This window comes from Leopardus geoffroyi, chromosome C3, assembly GCF_018350155.1.
Source record: "Leopardus geoffroyi isolate Oge1 chromosome C3, O.geoffroyi_Oge1_pat1.0, whole genome shotgun sequence".
NCBI lineage: Eukaryota > Metazoa > Chordata > Mammalia > Carnivora > Felidae > Leopardus > Leopardus geoffroyi.
Genome location: NC_059338.1, coordinates 44,495,394 through 44,518,391, shown reverse-complemented (window position 1 = coordinate 44,518,391; position 22,998 = coordinate 44,495,394). Strand labels below are relative to the sequence as shown.

The window sequence follows — 22,998 nt, the reverse complement described above, 5'->3', positions numbered from 1 at the left end:
GTGCACAGAAACCATTCATTCTGTCAGCTCAGGGGGATTTCTGGAGCTTAGATGCATGACTCCCTAAGCTGAGGTTCCGTTTGTAAAAGCGAAGGGATGGGAGCAGCTAGAGGGGGAGAAGGCAGCTGAACAGAAGCACCATCCTTCACTCAGAGGCGAGTCTGGATATTCAGCCTCTTAGGGTGACATGAACCTCCGGACTAATCTCTTACAACCCTCCTGGATCACTTGGAAATCCTTTTGTCACACGGGGCATTTTGTCCTAATGATATTTGACTTGGTCACTTTTCCCAGTAACAGTCCCTTGAGCTAGAAGGGGTGGAAAGGTGGACACTGAAATCTCAATACCCTTGTTTTTCTTCTCTTGGGGCTATAATTCTTCCACCTGTGTTAGCATCATTAGTTCCCACTTTACCTTTCAGACAGAGGCCTTGTTTTATGCATCTGGAACATGGTCTCTCAATCTTGGTACTGTTGACATAGTGGACCAGGTAATTCTTTGTTGTGGAGGCTGTGCTGAGCCCTGCAGGATGTTTAGCAGTATCCTGGCCTTTACCAGCTAAAAGCTAGTCATACCCCCCTTCCAACTGCAACAACCAAAATCGTCTCCAGACATTGCCAAATGTCCCCTGGAGAGCAAAATCAACCTGGTTGCAAACTGATCTAGCACTGCCTTAGGAATAGTGGTCTTCCTGGTCTTCTTGAGAAACCACTGGGGACAGGAGAGGGGCCAGAGCAGGTTAAAGGCATTTGATTCAGCTTGGGCTGATGGAGCGAAGAGAAATAGTTGTGATTTGACATGTGAGGTGTTCTGGAAGACAGGGCTTGCGGTATTACTCTGGGTGCTAGATCGAAAGTCTTAGGACTCTGTCATGTTCTGTGCTGGCTGTTCACACAGGAGTTTCTGAGAGCCATCTCAGGATCAGGGCAGTATGGGAAGCTGACCTGGAGGTAGTAAGATCCAGATTTCCTCTCCAAGGTCTTTCAATAATTAGAAACACGGCATCTTAAGAATGTTTGGGAGCGTCCGTCTGGGCCCCGCCCAGATTGGCTGCACATTTACCTGATCCTGGCAGTCTTTCTCTTTGCTCTGTAACTAGAACTGCCCTCCCGGCAGAAGGTCACAAAACTCATCTTGTACATTCCAAAGAGCCGAGCTGTGGACCGCCCAGGGTGAATTTCCATGAGTCTTCAGGTGTCCACGCTAATTTTTCAGGAAACTGCTCAGAGGGTTCATCCAAGAGAAAATACTTGTTGTGCCTAAAATTAGGATGAGAATATCAAGTCTGGTCTTCTAGGGGGCACTGTAACTTCAGCTAAAAAAAGGAACAAAACCCAGAGAGAGAAGTATGCTTAAGCACATGCATAATATACGTAAGAGCATGAGAATATGGGATTTACTGCTTACTTAGGAATTTTGCACAGGTTTTCATAGTTCTTGGGGTCTGCTTTCAACTCTTGGGTTTGGGGGAGCCATACTGCTACCCATTTCATAAACTAACAATATAATATCAGATTGTTGAATAAAAAGCCATGTTCTAGAGAAAGGATCTGACCAGATCAAATATGGTCCTGACAAAATAACCTTCATAATTAATCAGCTATTGCAAAATTTAATCCCACTGTAATATTATTCTCTACTTCATGCAGGCCTTTATAATTTTTAAAATAATGTTTTAGTTATCAACCACCTTATAAGATGCCATTTACTGTGGCTCCTTCAGATGGGAGGCCTGGCCATTTGCAGTTTCATGCCTGTCATTTCTCTCCTGGACTCGTAATTGTCACCTAATGGGTCTCACTACCTCCACCCTTGCTCCCCCCACAATTTTTCTACCCAATAGCCAGATGAGCTTTCAGGTTTTTGAAAATTGCAAAATTGTCAACATTTCAAATTTTAAAATTTCAAAAAATATCATTCTCCTGCTTACAACCATCCAAGCGCTTAAAATAAAATCCCAAACTTCTTCCCTATTCCCAAGGCCCTTCCCGGTTGGTCTCCCTCCAACCTCCCTGACATCAGCACCAGCCTGGACTTTGTACCCGCTGTACCCCATGATCTTCCACACTTTCCCTCCTGGTCTTCGTGTGGCTGGTGCCTTGTCATTCACTTCTCTGCCTCCTTGTCACTTCTGCAGAGAAGTCCACTCACAACACCCAATCTCCACCTCCCCTCCCCATTTTATTTTCTTCATTGCTCTCATAATCACTGCCTGAAATTATTTTACATGCATATAGTTTTATTCAAACACCACCATACTATAGGTATTGTTCTGTGACTTGAATTTTTTTTCAAAATTCATTGTTGAATTTATTTTTAACAATGTGTCTTGTCTTAGAGGCCTTCCCTTGTCAGACTGAATAGGTCTACCCCATTCTTTTTAATGGCTACATAATATTCCTTTGGCTGTATGTGTTGTAATTTGTCTGATAGCTTCCACATTTATTTCTGATTTTTTATTATTACAAATAATGCTGAAGTGAAACATCCTTTTGAACACACGTCTGTGCGCATGTGCAGGTTTTTTCTGTAGTAATGATTCCTGGAAGTGAAATTGCCAGGTCAGAGGTTATGCCCATTTGTCATTTTGATAAATGCTGACTGCCATATTGCTTTCCTAAAAGGCAATCAATTTGTACTCCCACCGACTGTGTGTTAGAGTGCACACTTCCCCTCATTCTCACTGACACTAATTGGATCATTTATAAAAAAAAAAAAAATGTTGCCTTAAGGAATATACAACAAAAGTATCTGATTTCACATCATGATCCTGAAGGCCATTGTAGGATCATTTCCTGCTGATGTCCCTTGGAGTCATGCCTCCAGGTCAGCTTGGGGAGAGGCAGCAAAACCCTCTGTGAGCTCTGAGAGTTGCCGAAGACAAATGAAACCTCTGAAAGCAGTCTCATCCATCGCAGCAGAAAGCCCCTCTGTCCAGCCACCAGCAGAGCGCGATCAATAACCTCGAGAGCAGTGGGCCAGCCTGACATTTCCTGCATGTGCCATTCTCCTTCATCCATCATCCAAACACATCCCGGCCACTCAGCTTACAATGAAGAGAGTTGAAATCTGCCCAAGCACAGCAAGCCCCCACACCCAGTCTTGGCTTGTCTGGCATTACTCGGAAACTTCTGTTGGGTTGCACTTAAGGATGAGGGAAGTTCAGGGGCTGGGGATAGTCAGACACTCGTTCTCCAGAAATGGCTTCTCAAGCCCAGAGAGGCACATCTGCTCTCTCTAATCAAGGGTAGGACAGCTACAGCAAACAGCAAGAAAAATCTCTCATTGCAGGGGCACCAAGAGCGTTAGGACGAAAGTAAGATTTACACTTAATAGCCCTACAATGACAAGCTGCATATTTTTTTTTGAAGAGTTTTTGATTTTTCCTTGTCCCACCTTCACTTTTGTAATAAGGAAAAAACTTGGTTTTCCACCTTCTATGTAGGGAAAAACTCAGTTCTTCCATACTAGGACTCTCTTCCCTGGATGTCTCCTTTATTGCTCAAGCTTCTGACATTTCTGGTCACCAGTTGTGTGGAGGTTTTTCCCCAAGACAAGCCCTTCTCTGTGACACTAGCTGGATGTCCTACAACTTAACTCAATTCTGCCACTACCTACCTGGAGATAGCACCAGATCCCACAGGTAAGGTCTCAGTCCCGCCAGCATGGCCCCCTCCCCCTACTCACACATCTCAGGAGCCAGTAACAAGCCCAGGTTTGTCACCTGTGCTTTTGCCCAACCACCGGCTGTAGATCGGAGGTTCTAAAGACCCTTCCTTGGGTTTGATTAATGTGCTAGAGTGGCTCACAGAACTCAGGGAAATACCTATATTTACACTTACCTGTATTTACCAGCTTACTTTTTTTTTTAATGTTTATTTTATTTTTGAGAGAGAGGGGGTGTGCAGAGACAGAGAGAGACAGCAGGTCTGAAGCGGGCTCCACGCTGACAGCAGAGAGCCCGATGTGGGGCTTGAATTCATGAGCCGCGAGATTGGGAATGACCTGAGCCAAAGTCTGGGGCTTAACTGACTGAGTCACCCAGGCGCCCCCATTCACTAGCTTATTAAAGGATATGGTAAAGGATATAGAGGAACAGCCAGATGAAGAGATACATAGGGTGAGGTCTGAGAGGGTCCCAAGCTTAGGAGCTTCTGTCCCCATGGAGTTCAGATGTGTCACCTTCCCCATGTTGTGTTCAGCATCCTGGAACCTCTCTGAACCCCCTACTACTGGGATATTATGATGGCTTCTTCACATAGGCAGACCAAATATTAACTCCTTTTCCAGTTCCCTCTTCTCTCTCTAGAGGATTGAGGGTGGGAGTAGGTAGGGGCTGAAAATTCCAAGCTTCTAATCATGGCTTAATCTCTGCTGACCAGTTCCCATCCAGGAGCACCAAGAGTCATCTCATTTAGAGCAAAAGACACTGCTATCACCCAGGAGATTCCAAAGGATGTGGGAACTGTGTGTCAGGAATCAGGGTCTTAAACCAAACATCAGAACAATAGATGTTCCCAGTGCTCTTGTCACTTAGGAATTTACAAGGGTTTTAGGAATTCTGTGCCAGGAACCAGGGTCAGAGACCAATATGTGTGCACATATATATATATATATATTTTTTTTCTATTATCTCATAACTTTCCTCCCCAAAGGAATTGTTAGACTTCCTCAAGAAAGAAAACTATGACCAATGTTTCCTGGTTCTAGTGTTATTTTACATCTATTATCTGACAACCCTGTGAGCTGAATAATATTATCTCCAGTTTAGAGATGTGTCGGTGGCCAGAGCAGTTGAGTAACCAACCCAAAGTCACCCAACTAGTAATGCTTGGAACAGGATTTGAACCTAGAGTCTATAAACTTATGCTCTATTGCCTCTTAGGCAAGCTCCATGTCTTAATTTAAGGAATTCCAAAGGCTTAATTTTGGTTGTTCATAGGTTATTATACATTTCTTTACTTATAGGTTCCTTCAAAGAGAAAACTCTACAATATCAATGAAATTGCTTCAAAACCATGTCCTTTCTGCGACCCTGAAAGAATCCAACACATGGTACATTTCTGTGAGCCAATTTCCTTTCTCCACTTCTGCAGGAGTTGATACTTGTCCCTTGGTTCCACTCATGTAGAACAAGACGGAGTGGTTCATTGGTTCACTGGTCACGCTGATTCAAGGAACAGGAAGGGTGACCAATTGTATCAGCTTCTTATTGCTGCTGCAATCAATTACCACAAACTTATCAGTTCAAAACAATGCAAAGTTATTATCCTATAGTTTGGAAAGTCCTAAAACTATTGTTTTATAGTTCTTCCTGGAAGCTCTGGGGGAGATCTCCTTCCTTCCCCCTTCCAGCTTCCAGAAAACCGGTACCTTCCTGTCTCACACTCCCTTCCTGCATCTTCAAACCTCTCACTGCCCTCTGCTTCCATTGTCACATCATCCCTGAACCTGGCCCTCCGGCATTCTCTCAGTGAGTACATCAGCCCCACCTGGAGAATCCAGGATCACCTCCCCATCTCACCCCATGGCAAGGTCCTTCATTTATGTCACACCTGCAAAGTCCCTCTGGCCATGTTCAGGTGACCTATTTACAGGTTCTGGGGATTAGGACGCAGACTTCTTTGGAGGCCTGGCTGTCATTCAGCACACCACACCAACCATCTCACTTTGCTGGGGACTGTGAGCCCTTCCAGGTCATGGAAACTTCAGTGTTGAAAGTAGGAAAGTTCCAGGCAAGCCTGGAGAGTTAGTTGCCCATAGCTGGGGGGGCCCTGGATTCAGGAAGATATTTTTACTGATTCATGGGAAAATAGAGAGGGAAGATGAACACAAGTAAGAAAGCTGTACGAGACACAGTGTTTTTCCAGTAACATTCTTAGGGGGAAAGTAACCTTTAACTTTTAAGCAGGCCCATTCAGTGTGGCCCGGACCTAGAGCCTCAGCAGGACCACATCTCTACAAAAGGGACCCTTCTCTGCCTGATGCGCTTTACTTGTTTTACTTGGTAAAAGCAAAGCTATTCCCTCGATAAACTCTACTTCAGAGCCTGAATTATCCCTAAATAAGAAGCCTGTGTGGTGAACTTGTGTTCAAAAAGATTAATGGTTAATAAAGTGTGAAATAACAGACGTGTAGTTAAAAATAGAGCCTGATTCCATGCAAATGACAGAAACCTGTCAAAAAACTACAGTGGGATTTTCACATCATGTGTGCTCTTCTGTCTTTATTCCTTCCCCCGCCTTTACCCTGTCTCCCCCACCCCCACCCAGCCACCCACCCAGTTATATTTAGCATTACAGTCTGTGGGTTTTTAAAATAATTCTCCCATGTGTTTATGAGTCTCACTGAAGGGAAAACCAGTTCACGCCATATTTTTACATATATATTTAGCTTTCTATTTCTGAAGAAATAAATAGAAAAAAAAAAAATCATTCCCAATAATGGGCGAATTCCAAGAAGTGTGGTTTGGAAAGAGTGGAGGCAGGGATCTGGGGAGCTTTTCCAGTGGACAGGATTCAAATAGAGAGGCCAGACTTCGGGGTGGGCACCTAGCAGCCGGGACACATGAGAGGTTCACCCCGGCTTGGTGTGTCAGAAGTGGCAGTCGTGGAAGTGAGGGTCATAAATCATTTCCTAGCTGTGAAGATGAAGGGACATGAATTCTCCCAAGCCAGAGGTAGTGGAGCAAGTAAGATGAGCAGTCATGAGAAGGGAACCATGCTGCTCTGTGCTACTCCCCGACAGCTGGTTCATCCTTGCACATAGAAGGGGCTGCAAAAGCCAGACACGTGGATGAAAATCCAGGCACCAGAGGAAATCCAGGTGTGCAAGGAGTTCCAGGAAGCATTGCCCTCCCTGGTCAATTAAGGCAGCCTGAGGTGTATGCACTGGGGATGGGGGCAGATGGTGGGAGCAGACAGACGGTTAAGAGAACTGGATTCTGTGTCCAGGGTCGCTGGTCAGGGGGTGCAGGGCTGCCCTGAACATGGGTCCGTTCAAGGGCCTCAGATGGACACCCACAGGCATCCATGCCCAGCCCACCTCTTCTTCTGGTCAGCCATTGGCCACAGAGACTGGGTGGAAGAACACCCCAAACCTGGGGACCCCGTCATCATCGCCTTGGGAAATGTAGCCTTCCTGAGTCAGAGAGATAGGAGTAAGCAGGTGAAGAAAAAACTGTGCTCTCATAACCTCAAGAGACTTTCTATTTCACTGCTTTTCTTACAGTTAAGAGTACCCGGTGAGGAGAGGAGGGGCCGTTGTTCTGGTGAATGTACATCTTCTCCGCCAGTTCCACTGAGATGTGATGGGAGCGTTGGTACATGGCTGGCTGGGGAGCAGGGCTGGCCAGCTCCAGGAAGAGCTAAGCCAATTGCTCCCCATGGAGACTGGGTCCATAACTAGCCTGCACTTATTGCAGGGGGCCTGCAGCCCACTCAGCTAGCAGTGACCAAGGAATGGCCTGGTGGGCTTCCATGGTCCCACTCATGGGTCAATGTCAGACACAATGCACCCTTTCGTACTTCTTTCAGATTCAGGTGGTTCGCTCACCTGAATACTGTCTTACGGCTTAGGTTAGACATCTCAGAGAGATAGGACCTGGTATGATCCATCGGTTTGCCCGCCCAGGGGAACGTTGATCACCCAGCTCTCTGCTTCCCAAACACATTGGGACTGGAGGGGCTGGGAGTAGAGGGAGATCCAGGAGGGTGCTCCAGGTCACGTTGGGGAGGGCAAGACCCCCTTAGTGATGAGGCATGAAAACAGTATCATTGCTTTTCAGGCAAAGAAAGCCAAGCTCTAGAGCCTTCTGTAGGACCTGGAGACTCCATTCCTGATTCAGTCCATTTGCTCATGCCACCTTTTCCCCCCTGGAATGAGTTTCTTTGTTCTGCCTTAAAAATCTAGGTTTTACTGTTGTTTGGGTGTGGCGAAGCCAACAGATCAGGAGACCATTGCCACTGAAAAGATAGTGACACTCATAGATCCCGAGAGTAAAGGACATGTCTTGCTGCAGAAGGGCCACACAGGGGAGGCACCAGTCAGGAGATTGAGGGAGCCAGGGAAACACAGGCCAGAGCCTTTATTGTGGTTTCCGCAGGAAGGAAGTGGGGAGGCAGGGTAATCAGGTTCACAGTTAGCCAGTATGAATACCTCCAGTGGTTCTGTGATGTAGAAGCTGTCTCTATTGGTTTGGTACCTGGTCCTGGGGTGATTAGGGCAGGTGGATGGGGCGGGGGAGGGGTGGCCTGCAAGAGAGCCACACAGAGGGTGTGTTTGTGGGTATGGGCTCTGAATTGGTTAGTTTGCATTTGAAAGGTGTGCTCTCGGGTGCATTGTTTACTGTCTTTAGGATTTAGCTAACCCTGGGAGTGGTGTCCCCTTGAGGGCCAGCAAGGCTCCAGGTGTCCAAGCATCAGAAAACAGAAAAATCAAAAGACACAGTTAGTACGTCTTCCTCTTCTCTACTGTCAGGACCCAGTCCAAGTCTCATCTGTTCCAGGAAAGTTTCCCAGGCCACCCGATCCCATTGGGATCACTTCCTCCCATGAAATCCTATAGCATTTTAATGTTGCTGTTGTTCAGGTTTATATCCATTATCTAAGCAGAGCATATTGTGTCCCTGCATCAAAAACCAAAGATCCTTGGAAGTAGAGACTATGTCTTTTACTTCTCTATGTCTCCCACAGCACCACCTGGCACAGAGCCTTGAACATGAGAAATGCTCACTAAATTTTTGTTAAGGAATGTCCAAGGTTCAGTTTGCTAGGCCACAGGGATGGTTCCTTTAAAAGAAAAACAATTTCCAACCCCTGAGCAGGAAGAACCCTACTTTGTTTCTTCCCTTATGATACAATAAACATTCTAATATTTAAATAAAAAAAAAAAAAACAACTCTAAATTTTAGAATGTGTACAAATCCAGATCACGATTGTGAAACTCACAAATAAGAAAAATTCAGGCAGTTCCAGCTGTGAATACAACTCAGAAAGGGTCATTTCTAATTGCAGCTGAAAAGGAAAAATGGAGTTAGTATCGATGCCCTGACCACAGTGTTTCCTCCACTAACTCTCTGGAAGAGGGAATAGATTACACCCATCAGCTGGTTTCACTGTGTAGCCAGGAGGCAGACGAGACATGTCTGTCTCATGAATTATTATTAATGGACAAATCATCTGTGTTGTGTCTGTCCGTGGCTGGTAGGTACAGCACAGGCTGTCAGGAGGGGAGATTTACCTGGTTTAGAGTGGCCTGGAATGAGTTGTGAGACAATAGTGGATCCTCATGGTGCTGAGGGCAGGAAAAAACAAGGCCACCCCGTGGCATGGGCGCCTCCTCTGTGAATACAGGAGAAAGGAGGGTAGGCCAAATGGAGGATGGGTTGGACCTGAGTGTAAAATGTTAGAGGGATTTGGCTCTGCCTCTGGGGCAGAGCTGAGGGACAAAAATAGACCACATCTCAGGAAGCTTGGCATGAAATTAAATTCCAGGCCCTAGCTACAGCATTGCCAGGAAACTACCTGCCAATGTCCAGAAATGCCCTTATCACACAAAGTGGAGGTGGTGGTGGAGTTGGGGCGGGAGGAGAATTTCTTTGGCGGGGACCCTAATGTTGCAGGGGCTGCTGCACCTGTCTGTAGTCCCTCTCTATGCAAAATATAGTCTATAGACCAGCAGCAGTGGTCCCTTCAGGAGTTTGCTGGAAATGCTGACTCTGGGGCAGGGCTGGGAGTAGTGTGAGGCCAAAGGGGAGAGCTCCCTCCAGTGCAAAAATTAAGGGGGGAATTCAAAAACTCAGTAATGGGGATAAATAACATTTAAAAAAATCAAAATTATTGCAAAATATCTACGATGAACAAAATAATTTTAAATGAAGACAGGATCTGACCCTGCACTTGAATGATCCTGCCCTTTCCCCTTCACCCTAATCCTGGTCCTGATCTCAGGCCCCACCCAGACCATTGGAATCAGAATCGACATTCTAACAAGATCCCTCAAGAGGATTCACATGCACATCAAAGTTTGAGAAACACTGTTTTGGACAATACCTCCGAAGCCATAACAACCCCAAATCTTGGAATCCAGACAGCAACAAAAATGGAAAAGGCTGAAGAGAGAAAAGTTTTAGAAGCACCCAGCCCCAGGAGCTTGCTTGTCATTTGCCTAGATTTGCACACTACCACCTTACAATTGTGCCATGTTCCATAGTTTACTGTAAACTTAACAAAAAAAAATTAATTTTGAAATACAGTTTCATAGGAAGTTGCAAAGATAGTACAGAGAGTTCCCCCATGCTCTCGACCTCTATTGGTTACATTTTATGTATCTATAGTACAATATGGAGGTGAGGAAATTGACATTGGTATAAAGTGTATCTATAGTTATATGTCATCTTATCACACGTGTACATTCATGTAACCAACACAATTAAGATATAGAACTAGTCCCTTACCACCAAGATCTCCCTGGAGCTACAGCTTTCTAGTCACACCACCTCCATTCTCTGCCCCCACCCCTGTCCCTAACACTCGGCCATCACTAATCTGTATAATTTCTAAGACGGTTATGTAAATGGAATCATATAGTATTCAACCTTTTGAGATTGGCTTTTTTCCCCACACAGCATGATGACCTAGAGATCCATCCTAATTGTTGCTAGTTTTTTCCTTTTGACTGCCAAGTAATATTCCACGCTATGCATATACCACTGTTTGTCTAACAATTTACCCATTGCAGGACATTTTTTTTTTTTCAACGTTTATTTATTTTTGGGACAGAGAGAGACAGAGCATGAACGGGGGAGGGGCAGAGAGAGAGGGAGACACAGAATCGGAAACAGGCTCCAGGCTCTGAGCCATCAGCCCAGAGCCCCACGCGGGGCTCGAACTCACAGACCGCGAGATCGTGACCTGGCTGAAGTCAGACGCTTAACCGACTGCACCACCCAGGCGCCCCTGCAGGACATTTTATTTATTTATTGTATTTGGTTATTATAGATAAGGCCAGTATGAATAACCATGTGTAGGTTTTTACATAGACATGTTTTTATTTCTCTTGGAAAAACATCCATGAGTATAATTCCTGGGTTATATGATTGAGCATATTTAGTTGTTTTTTGTTTTTTTTTTAGAAATTGCCAAACTGTTTCTCAGAGTAGCTTTTTGCCATTTTCCATTTCCACTGCAATGTAGGAGAAATCCAGTTTCTCCATGCCCTTGTCAGCAGTTGGTATTGTCATTATTTTCTCTTTTAGCCATTCTGATTGGTGAATTGGCAATATCTCCTCGTGGTCTTAATTTACATTTCTCTGATGCTTAGGGCTATCGAACATCATTTCATAGACTTATTTCTCATCCACATGTCTGATTTGGTGAAATGTCTCTTCACATTTTTGCCCATTTTCTAGTTGGATTGTTAGTTTGTTTTTTTGTTTTTTAACTATTGCGCTCTAAGAGTCCTTTTTATATCCTGGACATGAATCCTCAAATATGTGGATTCTCCCAGTCTGTAACTTGGTTTTCCTTCTCTTAACAGGGTCTTTGACAGCGCAAAAGTTTTTAATTTTGTGAAAGTCCAATTTATTGGGTTATTTCTTTTATGCATCGTGTTTTCAGCGTCATATCTGTCTTCACCAAGCCCCATGCCCAAAGATTTTTCTCCCACATTTTCATTTAAGTTTCTTATTGTACGTAATTTAAATCTATGATCCATTTTGAGTTAATTTTTCTATAGGGTAAGAGATTTAGGTTGACTTAGGGGTTTTTGTTGTTGTTGTTGTTGTTGTTGTTGTTGTTGTTTATTTTTGTCTTTGGCTGTCCAGTTGTTTCTGCATCATTTATTGAAAAGACTATCCTTCCTTTATTGAATTATTTTTACACCTTCATCAAAATGCAGTTGGCCATACGTATGTGGAGCTATTTCTAGACTGTATTCTGTTTCATTGATTTATGTGTCAGCCTCTCTGCCAATACCTCACAGTCTTGATTACTATAGCTATAAAAAAAGACTTAAAATTTGGATAGATTGATTTCCCTACTTTCTCATTTTTTTTTAAGTTTTAACTATTCTAGTTCCTTTCCCTTTCCATGTACATTTTAGAATTATTTTGCCTGTGTTTACACAAAAGAATCTTGCTGGAATGTTGATAGGAAGTGCATTTCATTTACATATTGGTTTGGAGATAATTAATATCTTGCTATGTTATGTCTTCTAATCCATAAACATGGTGTGTTTCTTTTTTTTTTTTTTTTAATTTTTTTTTCAACGTTTATTTATTTTTGGGACAGAGAGAGACAGAGCATGAACGGGGGAGGGGCAGAGAGAGAGGGAGACACAGAATCAGAAACAGGCTCCAGGCTCTGAGCCATCAGCCCAGAGCCTGACGCGGGGCTCGAACTCACGGACCGCGAGATCGTGACCTGGCTGAAGTCGGACGCTTAACCGACTGTGCCACCCAGGCGCCCCAAACATGGTGTGTTTCAACATTTATTTAGATCTTCCTTGATTTTTTTTTTTTTTAATTTTTTTTTTTTTTTCAACGTTTATTTATTTTTGGGACAGAGAGAGACAGAGTATGAACGGGGGAGGGGCAGAGAGAGAGGGAGACACAGAATCGGAAACAGGCTCCAGGCTCTGAGCCATCAGCCCAGAGCCCGACGCGGGGCTCGAACTCACGGACCGCGAGATCGTGACCTGGCTGAAGTCGGACGCTTAACCGACTGCGCCACCCAGGCGCCCCTTCCTTGATTTTTTTTAATCAGCAGGTTGTAGTTTTTAGCATCTAAGTTCTGTGTATGCTTTATTATATTTATATTTAAGTATTTCTTTTTTTTTTCTAGTGGTCTATTTAGTGGTCTTTTATAAGTGGTCTTGTGTTCTTAATTTCAGTTTCCACATGTTTGTTGCTAGCATACAAAAATACAATTAACTTTCTTTTGTTGATCTTGTGTCTTATGATCTTACTGAACTCATTAATTAACTCTAAGAATTCCCTTGTAGATTTCTTGGGATTTCTAAGTAGACTTTTATGCCATATGTGAATAGAGATAGTTGTTTTTTTTTTTTCTTTTTGATCTCGATGACTTTTCTTTTTCTTGCCTTCAAGTACTATATTGAACAGCAGTGGTGACAGCAGATGTCCCTGCCTTGTTCCTGATTTTAGGGAGAAAGCATTCTATCTTTTGCCATTAAGTATGACATTTGCTATAGGTTTTTTAAGGATGTTTCTTATGTTGAGGAAGTTCCTTTCTATTCCTCATATTCTGAGTTTTTATCATGAATGAATTTTGAATTTTGTCAGCTGCTTTTTCTGCATCAATTGATACAATCATGTGAATTTTCTTCTTTATATTGTTAATTTGGGGAATCACATTAAATGATTTTTCAGATATTGAAACATCATGCCTGAAATACATGCCAATTGGCTATCGTCTATTATTCTTTCTATGTATAGCTGGATTCTATTTGCTAATATTTTGCTAATGATTTTTGCATATCTTGTATTCTCTTTGCCTGGCATTGGTATCAGGGTAATCCTGGCTTCGTGAAATAAATTGGAAAGTGTTCCTCTTTTGTCTATTTTCTGCAAGAGACTCTAGACTTGTTTCGTTTTTAAAATTTCAGCTTTACTGAGGTATAATTGGCATATAAAATTTAAGATACTTAAAGCATACATTGTGGTGATTTGACAGACACAGACATTGTGAAAGGACTCTACACATCTAGTTTATTAACACATCCATCACTTCACATACTTTTTTTGTGTGAGAACATTTTAGTTCTACTCTCTTAGCAAATTTCAATTATACAATACAATGTCATTGTGGTGTTGTGAATTATAAAAAGCACCTATCTGGTTGTCATCCACAGTTCCTGGCCCACAGCTCTCAAAGCCTTTGAAATGAGAGCAAGAAGAGCATATTTTGTTCTAATATTTGGTCTTTTTTTTCTCAGTTCCTGAAAATGCTTCAGAACCATAAACGTGAAATGGGTGTCTTGTTATTCATAGCAAACCCCTCTCTGCCACAACTAGGTTTATGTTAATGAAGCGACTTTTGGAAACACCTAAGGATGGAGGCTCCTGGCCAGGGAAACCAGCTATAGAGGGTTGGGACTTTCATTCTCACCCCCTGATTTCTGGGGAGGTGACTTGGCTTGAGGCTGACTCAATCATCAATGGCTACTGAGTTAATCAATTATGCCCATATGATGAAGCCTCCATAAAATCCCCAAAAGGAGGGCATTAGGAGAACTTCTAGTTTGGGGAACCAGAATGCTTCCATTTACCTTTATGCTGGATCCTAAACACCATGAGACCCCAAATTCCACAAAGGCAGAGGCTCCTTTGTTTGGGACCCTGCCCAATGTATCTCTTCATCTGGCTGTTGCTTTGTATTCTTTAATATCCTTTGTAATAAATTGAGTGAGTAAATGAGCTTCCTGAGTTCTGTGAGCTGCTGTAGCAAATTAATCAAACCCAAAGAGGTGACGGTGGGAACCCCTGATTTATAGCCAGGTGGTCAGAAGTATAGGTGACAATCTGGCCTTGCAATTTGGCATCTGAAGGGGAGGAGGCAGTCAGTCTTGTAGGGCTGAACCCTTAACCTATGGGGACAGATACTATCTCTAAGTAGATAGTGTCAGAATTGAGTTGGACTGTAGGATACCTGCTAGTGTCTGAGAATTGCTTCGTGGTGTGGGAAACACACAAATACATACACGTTAAAATTGGGAGTTAAAACCATTTTAGTTTTCAACTACAGTTAGCATGTTTTATATTAGATCCATCTGTAGCTTTGTTTTAAACTCTTCTTTAAATGTTTAATAGAATTCTCCAGTGAAACTATGTGGGGGTTATGCACCTTTATATTGAGAATTTGATTTGATTTTCGTAGCAACCTTGCAAAGAAGGCATTTTACAGATATGGAAGCTTAAGGCTTGGAGAAATGAAGTGACTTACCCAAGATCTAGACATCTTCTGATTCCAAGTTCAGTATTGTTTCCAGAAAACCACACTTCCTGAGTTAGATGTCACTAGGCAGACTCTTTAGGCATTTGGAATCTCTTTGAGAAACAAGAAAAGAGAATAATCATATCTGTTCCTGGCCACTTGTGTTTAGCTGGGTGCCAGCTCTTTCTTGCTTGACATTACATTCAAGTTAGGGGATAATCAAGCAACTAATGAATTGCTGGGTATAAAACCTAGTACTATTAGCACAATCATAAAGGTGCAGGCTACGAGATTGATGACACATACATTGACACATCCCTCTGCAAAGTCTCAGAAGCAAAGCAAACAAAAATGTCTGAAGAGAGAAGGAAATCCTACTTTTGCCGTCCCTGGACATTCCCTGGGAAGTTTTGATGGGTCATCTCCCTCCTCCATCCCTCATGACCTGACCCCATATTTCCCACTAGGAATGACTATCTTGTTTAAGATAGGATTTTTCACCACCTTCACTCTCCCTTCTGCGAGTGAATTTTCTTCCAACTCAGAGCATGTCACTTCCCTGTTTAATAGCCTTCCACGATTCTCTGTTGTCTATACTTCTCAACTTTATGGTTGTTGTCTATGTATGCCTATGGTTCTCAAATTTCAGAGAACAGAAGAATCACCCAGGGACACTAACGGAAAATGTAGACTCTTAAGTCCTAACCCCAGAGATTTTGATTCAGTAACTCTGGACTAAGACCCAGGAGTCTATATTTTAATAACCTCCTCCTAATGATTCCAGTGTAAGTGGTCCAAGGAATATTGTTGACCAGATAGCAATCACTGGCATAAAAGTTATAGTCCTTGGCCTGGCTTTCGGGGCCCCCTGAAGTTTGATTCCAACTTGCTTGGTCAATAGTACTCCTCCCTCACCCTCACCCTTACCCCTACCAGGCCTCCTATAGACCAAAATAATGGGTAAGACTGAACCATTTGGCTAGAGTGCTTTGGAAAGGCAAACTTAATCTCTCCTGTCCCCTTTCCCCCTGCCCTTAACATCTCAACATCAGCACAGAGTTGTTCAAACTATAGGTTGCCACACAATAATAGGTTTTGATCAGCTTTTTATTTAAATTTATGATTGCTGGAATAGAATACATGGAAAATGTCAGTGTGCATTGCTGTAGTTAAGGGTATTGTAATATATTTGTTTCAGTTAATTATACATATACATGGGTATGTACTATGTCAGGATATGAAATGTATTTCTTACTGTGGGAGTACTACAGCAATAACATTGAAAGCCACAGCTGTAGAACTCACCCAGTTTGCCTCTCATTGGATCCATCAGGATAGCCTTCTGTTTCTCCATTATTGTGAACCTTTGGAGAATAATAAATACTCTTACCATAAGATCCAGCCATTGCACTCCTAGATACTTACCCAATCGAATTGAAAACCATGTCCATGCAAAAACCTGCACATGAATGTTACATCTGTTTTTTTCATAATCAGTGAAAACTGGAAACAACCAAGATGTCCTTCACTTGGTGAATGGATCAACACATGGTACAAATGGATAAACAAATTGTAATACATCCAGACAATGGAATATCATTCAGCAATGAAGAAAAAATGAGATATCAAGCCACAAAACTACATGGAGGAAACTTAAAAGCATACTGTCAAGTGAAAGAAACCAGTCTGAAGAGGCTACATTCTGTATGATCTGCTTGGTGTTTTGGAAAAGGCAGAACTAGAGAAGTGATAAAAAGATCAGTGGCTACCAGTGGCCGTGGGTGGGGCGGGGGGGAGAGGTATGAATAGGTGTGGAGCACTGTGGACTTTGAGCGTAGGGAAGCTATTCTTTATGCAACTGCAATGGTGAATACATGTCATTATGCATTTGTCAAAACCCAAAGACTCTACAACACAGAGTGTCTCTTCATGGGAACTATGCCCTATAGTTAATTAATCATAATGCATCAGTATGGACTCATCAAGAGTAACAAATGTACCACACTCATGCAAGATATTAATAATAGGGGAAAACCGTGTCGGGGCAAGATAAGAAAGAAGGTGCGGGCTGAGTATATAGAACTCTGCATACTATCTGCTCAATTATTCTTTAAATTCAAAGCTTTGCTAAAGAATAAAGTCCATTAATTTTTTTTTTTTTACGAAACTAAGAGATTTCACATTGAAAGAAAAAAAGGCAAATGTGATGAGAATTTTTTTTTTTTAATTTTTTTTTTTCAACGTTTATTTATTTTTGGGACAGAGAGAGACAGAGCATGAACGGGGGAGGGGCAAAGAGAGAGGGAGACACAGAATCGGAAACAGGCTCCAGGCTCTGAGCCATCAGCCCAGAGCCCCACGCGGGGCTCGAACTCACAGACCGCGAGATCGTGACCTGGCTGAAGTCAGACGCTTAACCGACTGCGCCACCCAGGCGCCCCGTGAGAATTATTTTTGAGTTGTAAGAGAGCCAACAAGGAAATCCTGGAAACTTGCTTGTGAACTACACAGCCAGCCTCGCCACTCAAGACCCCCCTTAATCCCTCGCCTGTCAAATAAGTCCAGGCCACATTTCCTCAGCAGTACAAGCTGGGTCCTGTTGGGTTTGCACGCTGAACCCCTTTGGAAGTCAGAACCAAAATTTTCATGCCCTTCCTTGTTTTCTAGATTTTCTCATGGAAATGAGATTGGGCTTGTCTGGTAAATTTGAAAAAGCAGCATCACGAACTCCTTGCAAAGGAAAAAAAGCTTTTCTGTGTCTGAAGTTTTCTCAATCAAGTATAATGATGGCTTTCCTGTTAATTCTCCCTAATTATGTAGGAGGCCTTTTAAGTTTGTTTTGGTGGTTTTTCTCTTCTGAGAGAAGGCCATCAGCCCACCTTTCATATTATAAGAAGGTGGTGGCAGTTACTGCTTCTCCTTCCTCCTTTTAAGTCACTCGTCCATTTTAGAATTTCTGTGAGTGATCACAGGTGTAAATTCCCATTTGTCCCTGGAGTGGCTCTCAGTGAGGTGATTGTTCTAAATCCCTCTAAGCTACCCACTCGTCAAGCAGAGGACCTTTACAATTGGACGAATCCCCTATTGTAAAGCCTTTTGCTTTGGGGGCCAGAATCTCGCTCCATAACCTTTTTGAATCACCAACATAACTTCGAAAATTGTCACTATCCATTTAAATGGCAAGAAAGTTGTCAGGACATAAACCCTACAGAGAGGGAATGTATTGATTTCAATGATCGCCTTTAATCCACACCTTTCCTCTTTATAACGGGTGGTTTTCTTCTCTTAATTAGAAAGAGCCAGGGATTATCTGCACAAAACTGGAAGGTTTATTGTGATTGGTGGGATCGTCTCTCCTGTCCACGACTCCTATGGAAAACAGGTGGGTTCCTCCTTCACCCTCTCTAACCTGATGGCTCCTCTGGCTGCCCCTGCTGCCATCTCCACTTCACTCCCCGGAAACACGAGATGCCCGAGAGCTGGCGTCCTGCTCCCATCTCTGAACCGCAGTCAGACCTGGGCGGGTGGGGGCCGGGCGGCAGCTGGCAGGAGCAGCTGCCCGTGACTGCGGCTGCGTGCAGCTCAAGGCCCCGTCGGCACTCATTAGCAGCAGAGCGGGCACACCCGCTGGGGGCCGAGAGTGACTTGGCATGGAAGCCACCCTGGCAGCTGGTGATGGGCTGGGCAAGTCTTTCCCGGATTTTAGGAGGAAAAGACCTATCTCTGCCTCTTACGCTCTGGTTTAAAATTCCTTTCCTTGCCGCTCCCTCCTTGCCTCATGTCCGGGAAAATCTAGGGGTCCTCCCGGCATTTCCATCCCCCTCCTTCCCCAGATACACCTCACACCTCTGGGGAGGTCGCCCAACCAGCCAGCTTGAGCCCAGAGACAAGGCAACGTTTGCCTGGTTAAGTCTCGTCCCTGTGCCGGGCACAAGTTGGCCACTTCATCGGAGAGGTCCACCTACTGACCCTGTCGGGAGTGATGTACTCCCACGCCCTCCATTCCTTTTCTTTTCCCTCCGCCCCTCCCTGTGTGTCTCTGTGGCAGATGGACTTGCAGGGCGGCCACACCCTCCTTCCCTGTCACCACTGACAAATGGCTGCCCTTGAATAACCAGGCGGCTAGGGATGGCGTCTCAAGGGCGGCTGTGGGGAGTGGAGCCAGCCTCCTGGTGATTGCTCTGTTGCTCCCCAGGGCCTTGTGTCAAGCCGACACCGTCTCATCATGTGTCAGCTGGCCGTCCAGAATTCCGACTGGATCAGGTAGGGCTGGCCTGGTGTGTGTGGATCAGGTGGGTGGCCCTGGGCCTCACTGGGGGTGAGTGCAGGAGGAGGAGGCGTCCTCTCAGCCATTTGGATCCCACAGGGGTGGGGAGGCCAGCCCAGACGTTAGCCACTGTGGAGGGAATAATTATACTGACCTTCAGAGGTGGCCCAACTAAGAGCTCTATCTTTTAACCAAGCCACAACGCCCACCAAACTGAAGAGGGAAGCTTCAGTCTTGATTCTGCCCTGGGACTTTTGGATCCAGTATTCCTGAAGCATCATTGGATTTGGGGTGAGGCCTGGCCAGGAAATCTGAAAGACCTCTCCACTTTCCTCCCCAGTTGCTTCCTGTGAACTCTACCTTTTAAGGGAATATTCCCTGGCCCTGCCTATTTCCCCTTCCAGGACTCTGGCTCCCTAGGGCTCCAGGCTGACCGTGGCACAGAGGCACTGCGAGCGAGCACTCAAGGCCTTTCCCTCAGACTCTGGGCACAGTCCTCACTGAGATGGCAGACACCATTATCTGCACGGCTCGCCTTGTAATTAAAGCGAGCCTCCTCCACTAGTTATGCTAATTATGCTCCCCAAAGTTCCTACGGTTATCATTTGCATGAGAAAATGGCGTTTAAAAAAAATAATGGCGCACCATTTGTACCGTAATATCTCCCCCTGGAAAAAATAAGCAGCACCTAGAGGTTTCCGTGAAAGGAGGGAAACGAAGAAAAGCTGACCTCAGAATGAGACGGAAGAGACGGGCTGGGCGGGAAGGAGAGCAGCGAAGTGAAAATTAAATAGTGATCCTCACCATTTGTGTGCAGTGATTTGTGTAAGAAACGCTTGCCCTTTACAGACTATCTCATCCCCTGAAGATGTAGGTTGGGTCGAGAGACAGCTGCCTTCTCTCTGATGAGAGACATGCCCGGAGAAGTCGAGGGGTTTGAGCATGTACAACACGTCTGTGGTCAAGTCAGGGATAGAAGCGAGGCCTTTACACATTCTGGCTCCCGATCTTCTGGGGAAAGCGGGGTCCAGGGGGGAGACACTGGGCAGGAGGTCGATCCTGATTGGATGTGATTAGAAGATCCTGAAATAATTGCTTCATTCATTCATCGAATGTTCACCCAGCACTTCCCACCTGCACTGCTCTAGGCAATTGGGAAAAGGCAGAATTCTAAGAACTGAGATCACTAGCAAGGCTCAGGTAGCTCTAGAGATAAGGGCTGAGCCCCAGGACTTGGCCAGTATGGTGTCTGCCTGTCTCAGGGGAGGCGGTGGTTAGGGGTATGGGGAGCCTGACACACAGGCTGACTCTCAGGGGTTTTTGGTTAGGGAGATCTTACCCCTGGGAAGCTTTGGTGCGTGTGCATGGTGGGAGGTGGGCAGGGAATGCTCAACTGCTTAGATGTTTGAGAAATATCCCAATTTAGCGGTTCATTAAGTTGGCAATTAAGTCCAAGTGCTGCATCAGTCTGGGGCTGGATCCCTGCTCATTTCACATCTGCGTGTACAGGAGGGGTGGACCAGCACGCGGGTCTGCGCCTCTCAGTCTGACTGATATACACCCCCCCCCCATGCCCACAAGGCCCCCCACCTGCACAGGGAGGCAGACAGGGGCCGATTCCCCAAGTCAGATATCTGCAGCCACCACTCAACGAGGGCCTGGCTTTTAATCCTGATCACAATCCTAGAAGGCTCAGAGGAGAATTTCCATCTTGTGGGCAAGCACAAGAGTGAGACTCTATATATAAAACTCATTGGGCCCTTCCAATAACCCCACAAGAGAGTTACCGTAGTTATTTTACAGGTGGGGAAAGTGACAGCCAAAAGACAATGTAACTTTCCCAAAGCCCCATACTCCTCTGGTTTTACAGAGGGGGCAGCTGGGGGGTAGAAAGGTGTTTCAAGCCCATGTTTGTTCTGATTTGGGATCTAAGTACACAGTGTGAGCAGGTTTGCTAAGCGCCCCGAGCTATACAGTCTCTGGAAGGAACTACTAAAGAAAAAGTGTTGAGAATGGAAACCCAGGGAAACCTGTTTCTGGTCATGTCAGGGTGGACCCGTGGGAGTGCTATCAGGACACCTGGCAGACAACCTGCAGTGTGCTGGAACATCATCGGGACCTCATGAAGGTGAGCTGGGCTGTGGCTGAGGGGTGGGTGGCCCCCAGAAGCTGGGCGGGCCGGTAAGGGTGCTGCTGCTGGCCTACTGACCTGGTTCAGTTTCCTGCTTCCCAGACAGCTGTATGGGAAACCAAGCCCCGGGCAGCAGGAAGGAGGGCAGTGAACTCGAACCCAAGCAGCTCCAGAGCCTGTTCCCCTGTCTTGCTTCCTCTGCTCAGTATGACTCGGGGCGATGTTCACCTTCCAACAGCAAATCCAAGGTGGGATTAAGGAGACCCCCGTGGGAGGATTTCAAGGCAGACAATGTCCTGATCCGTGTTATATTAGTGGATAAAAAAGGAAGCACAGAGAGGTGAGCCAACCTATCTGAGGACATACAGCCACTGCTCAGTGGCTTGTGCCCAGGTTGTAGTGACTGAAGAGCTGCTTGCCAGGTTAGAACGAGTCCCACACCAGTCAGCAGCACTGGCCAGAATATGTAGAAAGCACCCTTCCCAGATCAATACCAGCCCATCGACTTCCACAGTAACGGATGTAGAGCTGTGCCATCCATAGGAGGAGGCCCGACCGACTGAGACAAGATGCAGTGGACCCTACTCACCTCCACTGGCATGGCCACCATGCCTTCCCCAGCCCGAAATGGCAGTCCAGATAGCATTGTTCTGACTCAGGGAGCACCTCTACCCATCTGTGTTTTCTGTCAGTGAGGCCAGAACCTTCTCCTTGGGGAGCCATCAGCAAGCCCCCATCTCCTCACACTCCACCAACCATGCAGCTGTGCTTCATGTTAATAGTGCTGGAGTTTAGGGCTCCCAACAAGCCAGGGAGTCAGGAGTAAGAGGAGGAGGGAAAGGGCCTAGCTGACTATTGCTTCATCTATCAGGTTTGTCCCTCTTCGAATTGAAGAAAACCCATTTTCCCTTCCTTCTGTTTTCAGAACCCTTCACACACACCCTGAGTCTTTTCCGGTCCCCTTGAAAGGATTCTGAGACAGGGTGGCCCTGACTTGACCCTCTGTGCTGGTCTCAACAATGGCAGGAAGAAAAGACATCCTGTCTTACTACATAAGGGTGTATCAGTCAGGATAGGCTAAGATATGCCGTAGTAACAAACATTCTTAAACACTTAGCAACTTCACATAAGTTTATTTCTCACACTACATGGCAGTGGGGGAGGGGGACAGCTGGGGGCCTGGGCTCCTTCTAGTCACATAGGAGCCTCAGGCTCCATGATGGAAAGGAGGAATCAGGGACCCTGCAGACGTGCCTGAGACCTGGCTCTACCAGCCATGAAGCCTGGCTGCTATTTTGCTGTCTAAATGCCTGGGCCTCCCAAAGCCTCCCTTTGTTACTCATGCCCAGAGGCAGGAGTCTGGGCCAGAGGAGCTCAGCCAGGAGTCCCAGCTGTTGCAGGGACGGGCACAGGCTGGCAGAGAATGTAAGTCCCTGTCTTGGAGCAGGAGCTGATAGCTCCCCATCTCTTCAGTTCTGGCATCAGGCCATGTTCCTGTTGGAGAGACTACCACAGGGCACACTTCACAGGTGACTCAAGGCCGTGCTTGGAAAGGCCCCTGAGGATCTGAGAGCCCACGGAGGCTGCCAATGAGGGCAGCACAGGGCATGTGGCTAGTCCTTCTCTTCTCTACCCAGAACAAGTC

The 22,998-nt window shown here is 45.3% G+C and overlaps 1 protein-coding gene across 2 annotated transcripts in view; it reads left to right on the top strand.

The window, feature by feature from the left end:
- Positions 1 to 22,998, top strand: part of NMNAT2 (nicotinamide nucleotide adenylyltransferase 2) — a 147,977-nt gene that overhangs the window by 95,241 nt on the left and 29,738 nt on the right. For both annotated transcript variants that reach the window (XM_045452626.1, XM_045452627.1), the window contains exons 2-4: positions 18,249 to 18,337; positions 19,151 to 19,218; positions 21,272 to 21,350. In XM_045452626.1, coding sequence (XP_045308582.1) covers positions 18,249 to 18,337; positions 19,151 to 19,218; positions 21,272 to 21,350 — 236 coding nt within the window. The remainder of the gene's footprint in view (positions 1 to 18,248; positions 18,338 to 19,150; positions 19,219 to 21,271; positions 21,351 to 22,998) is intronic.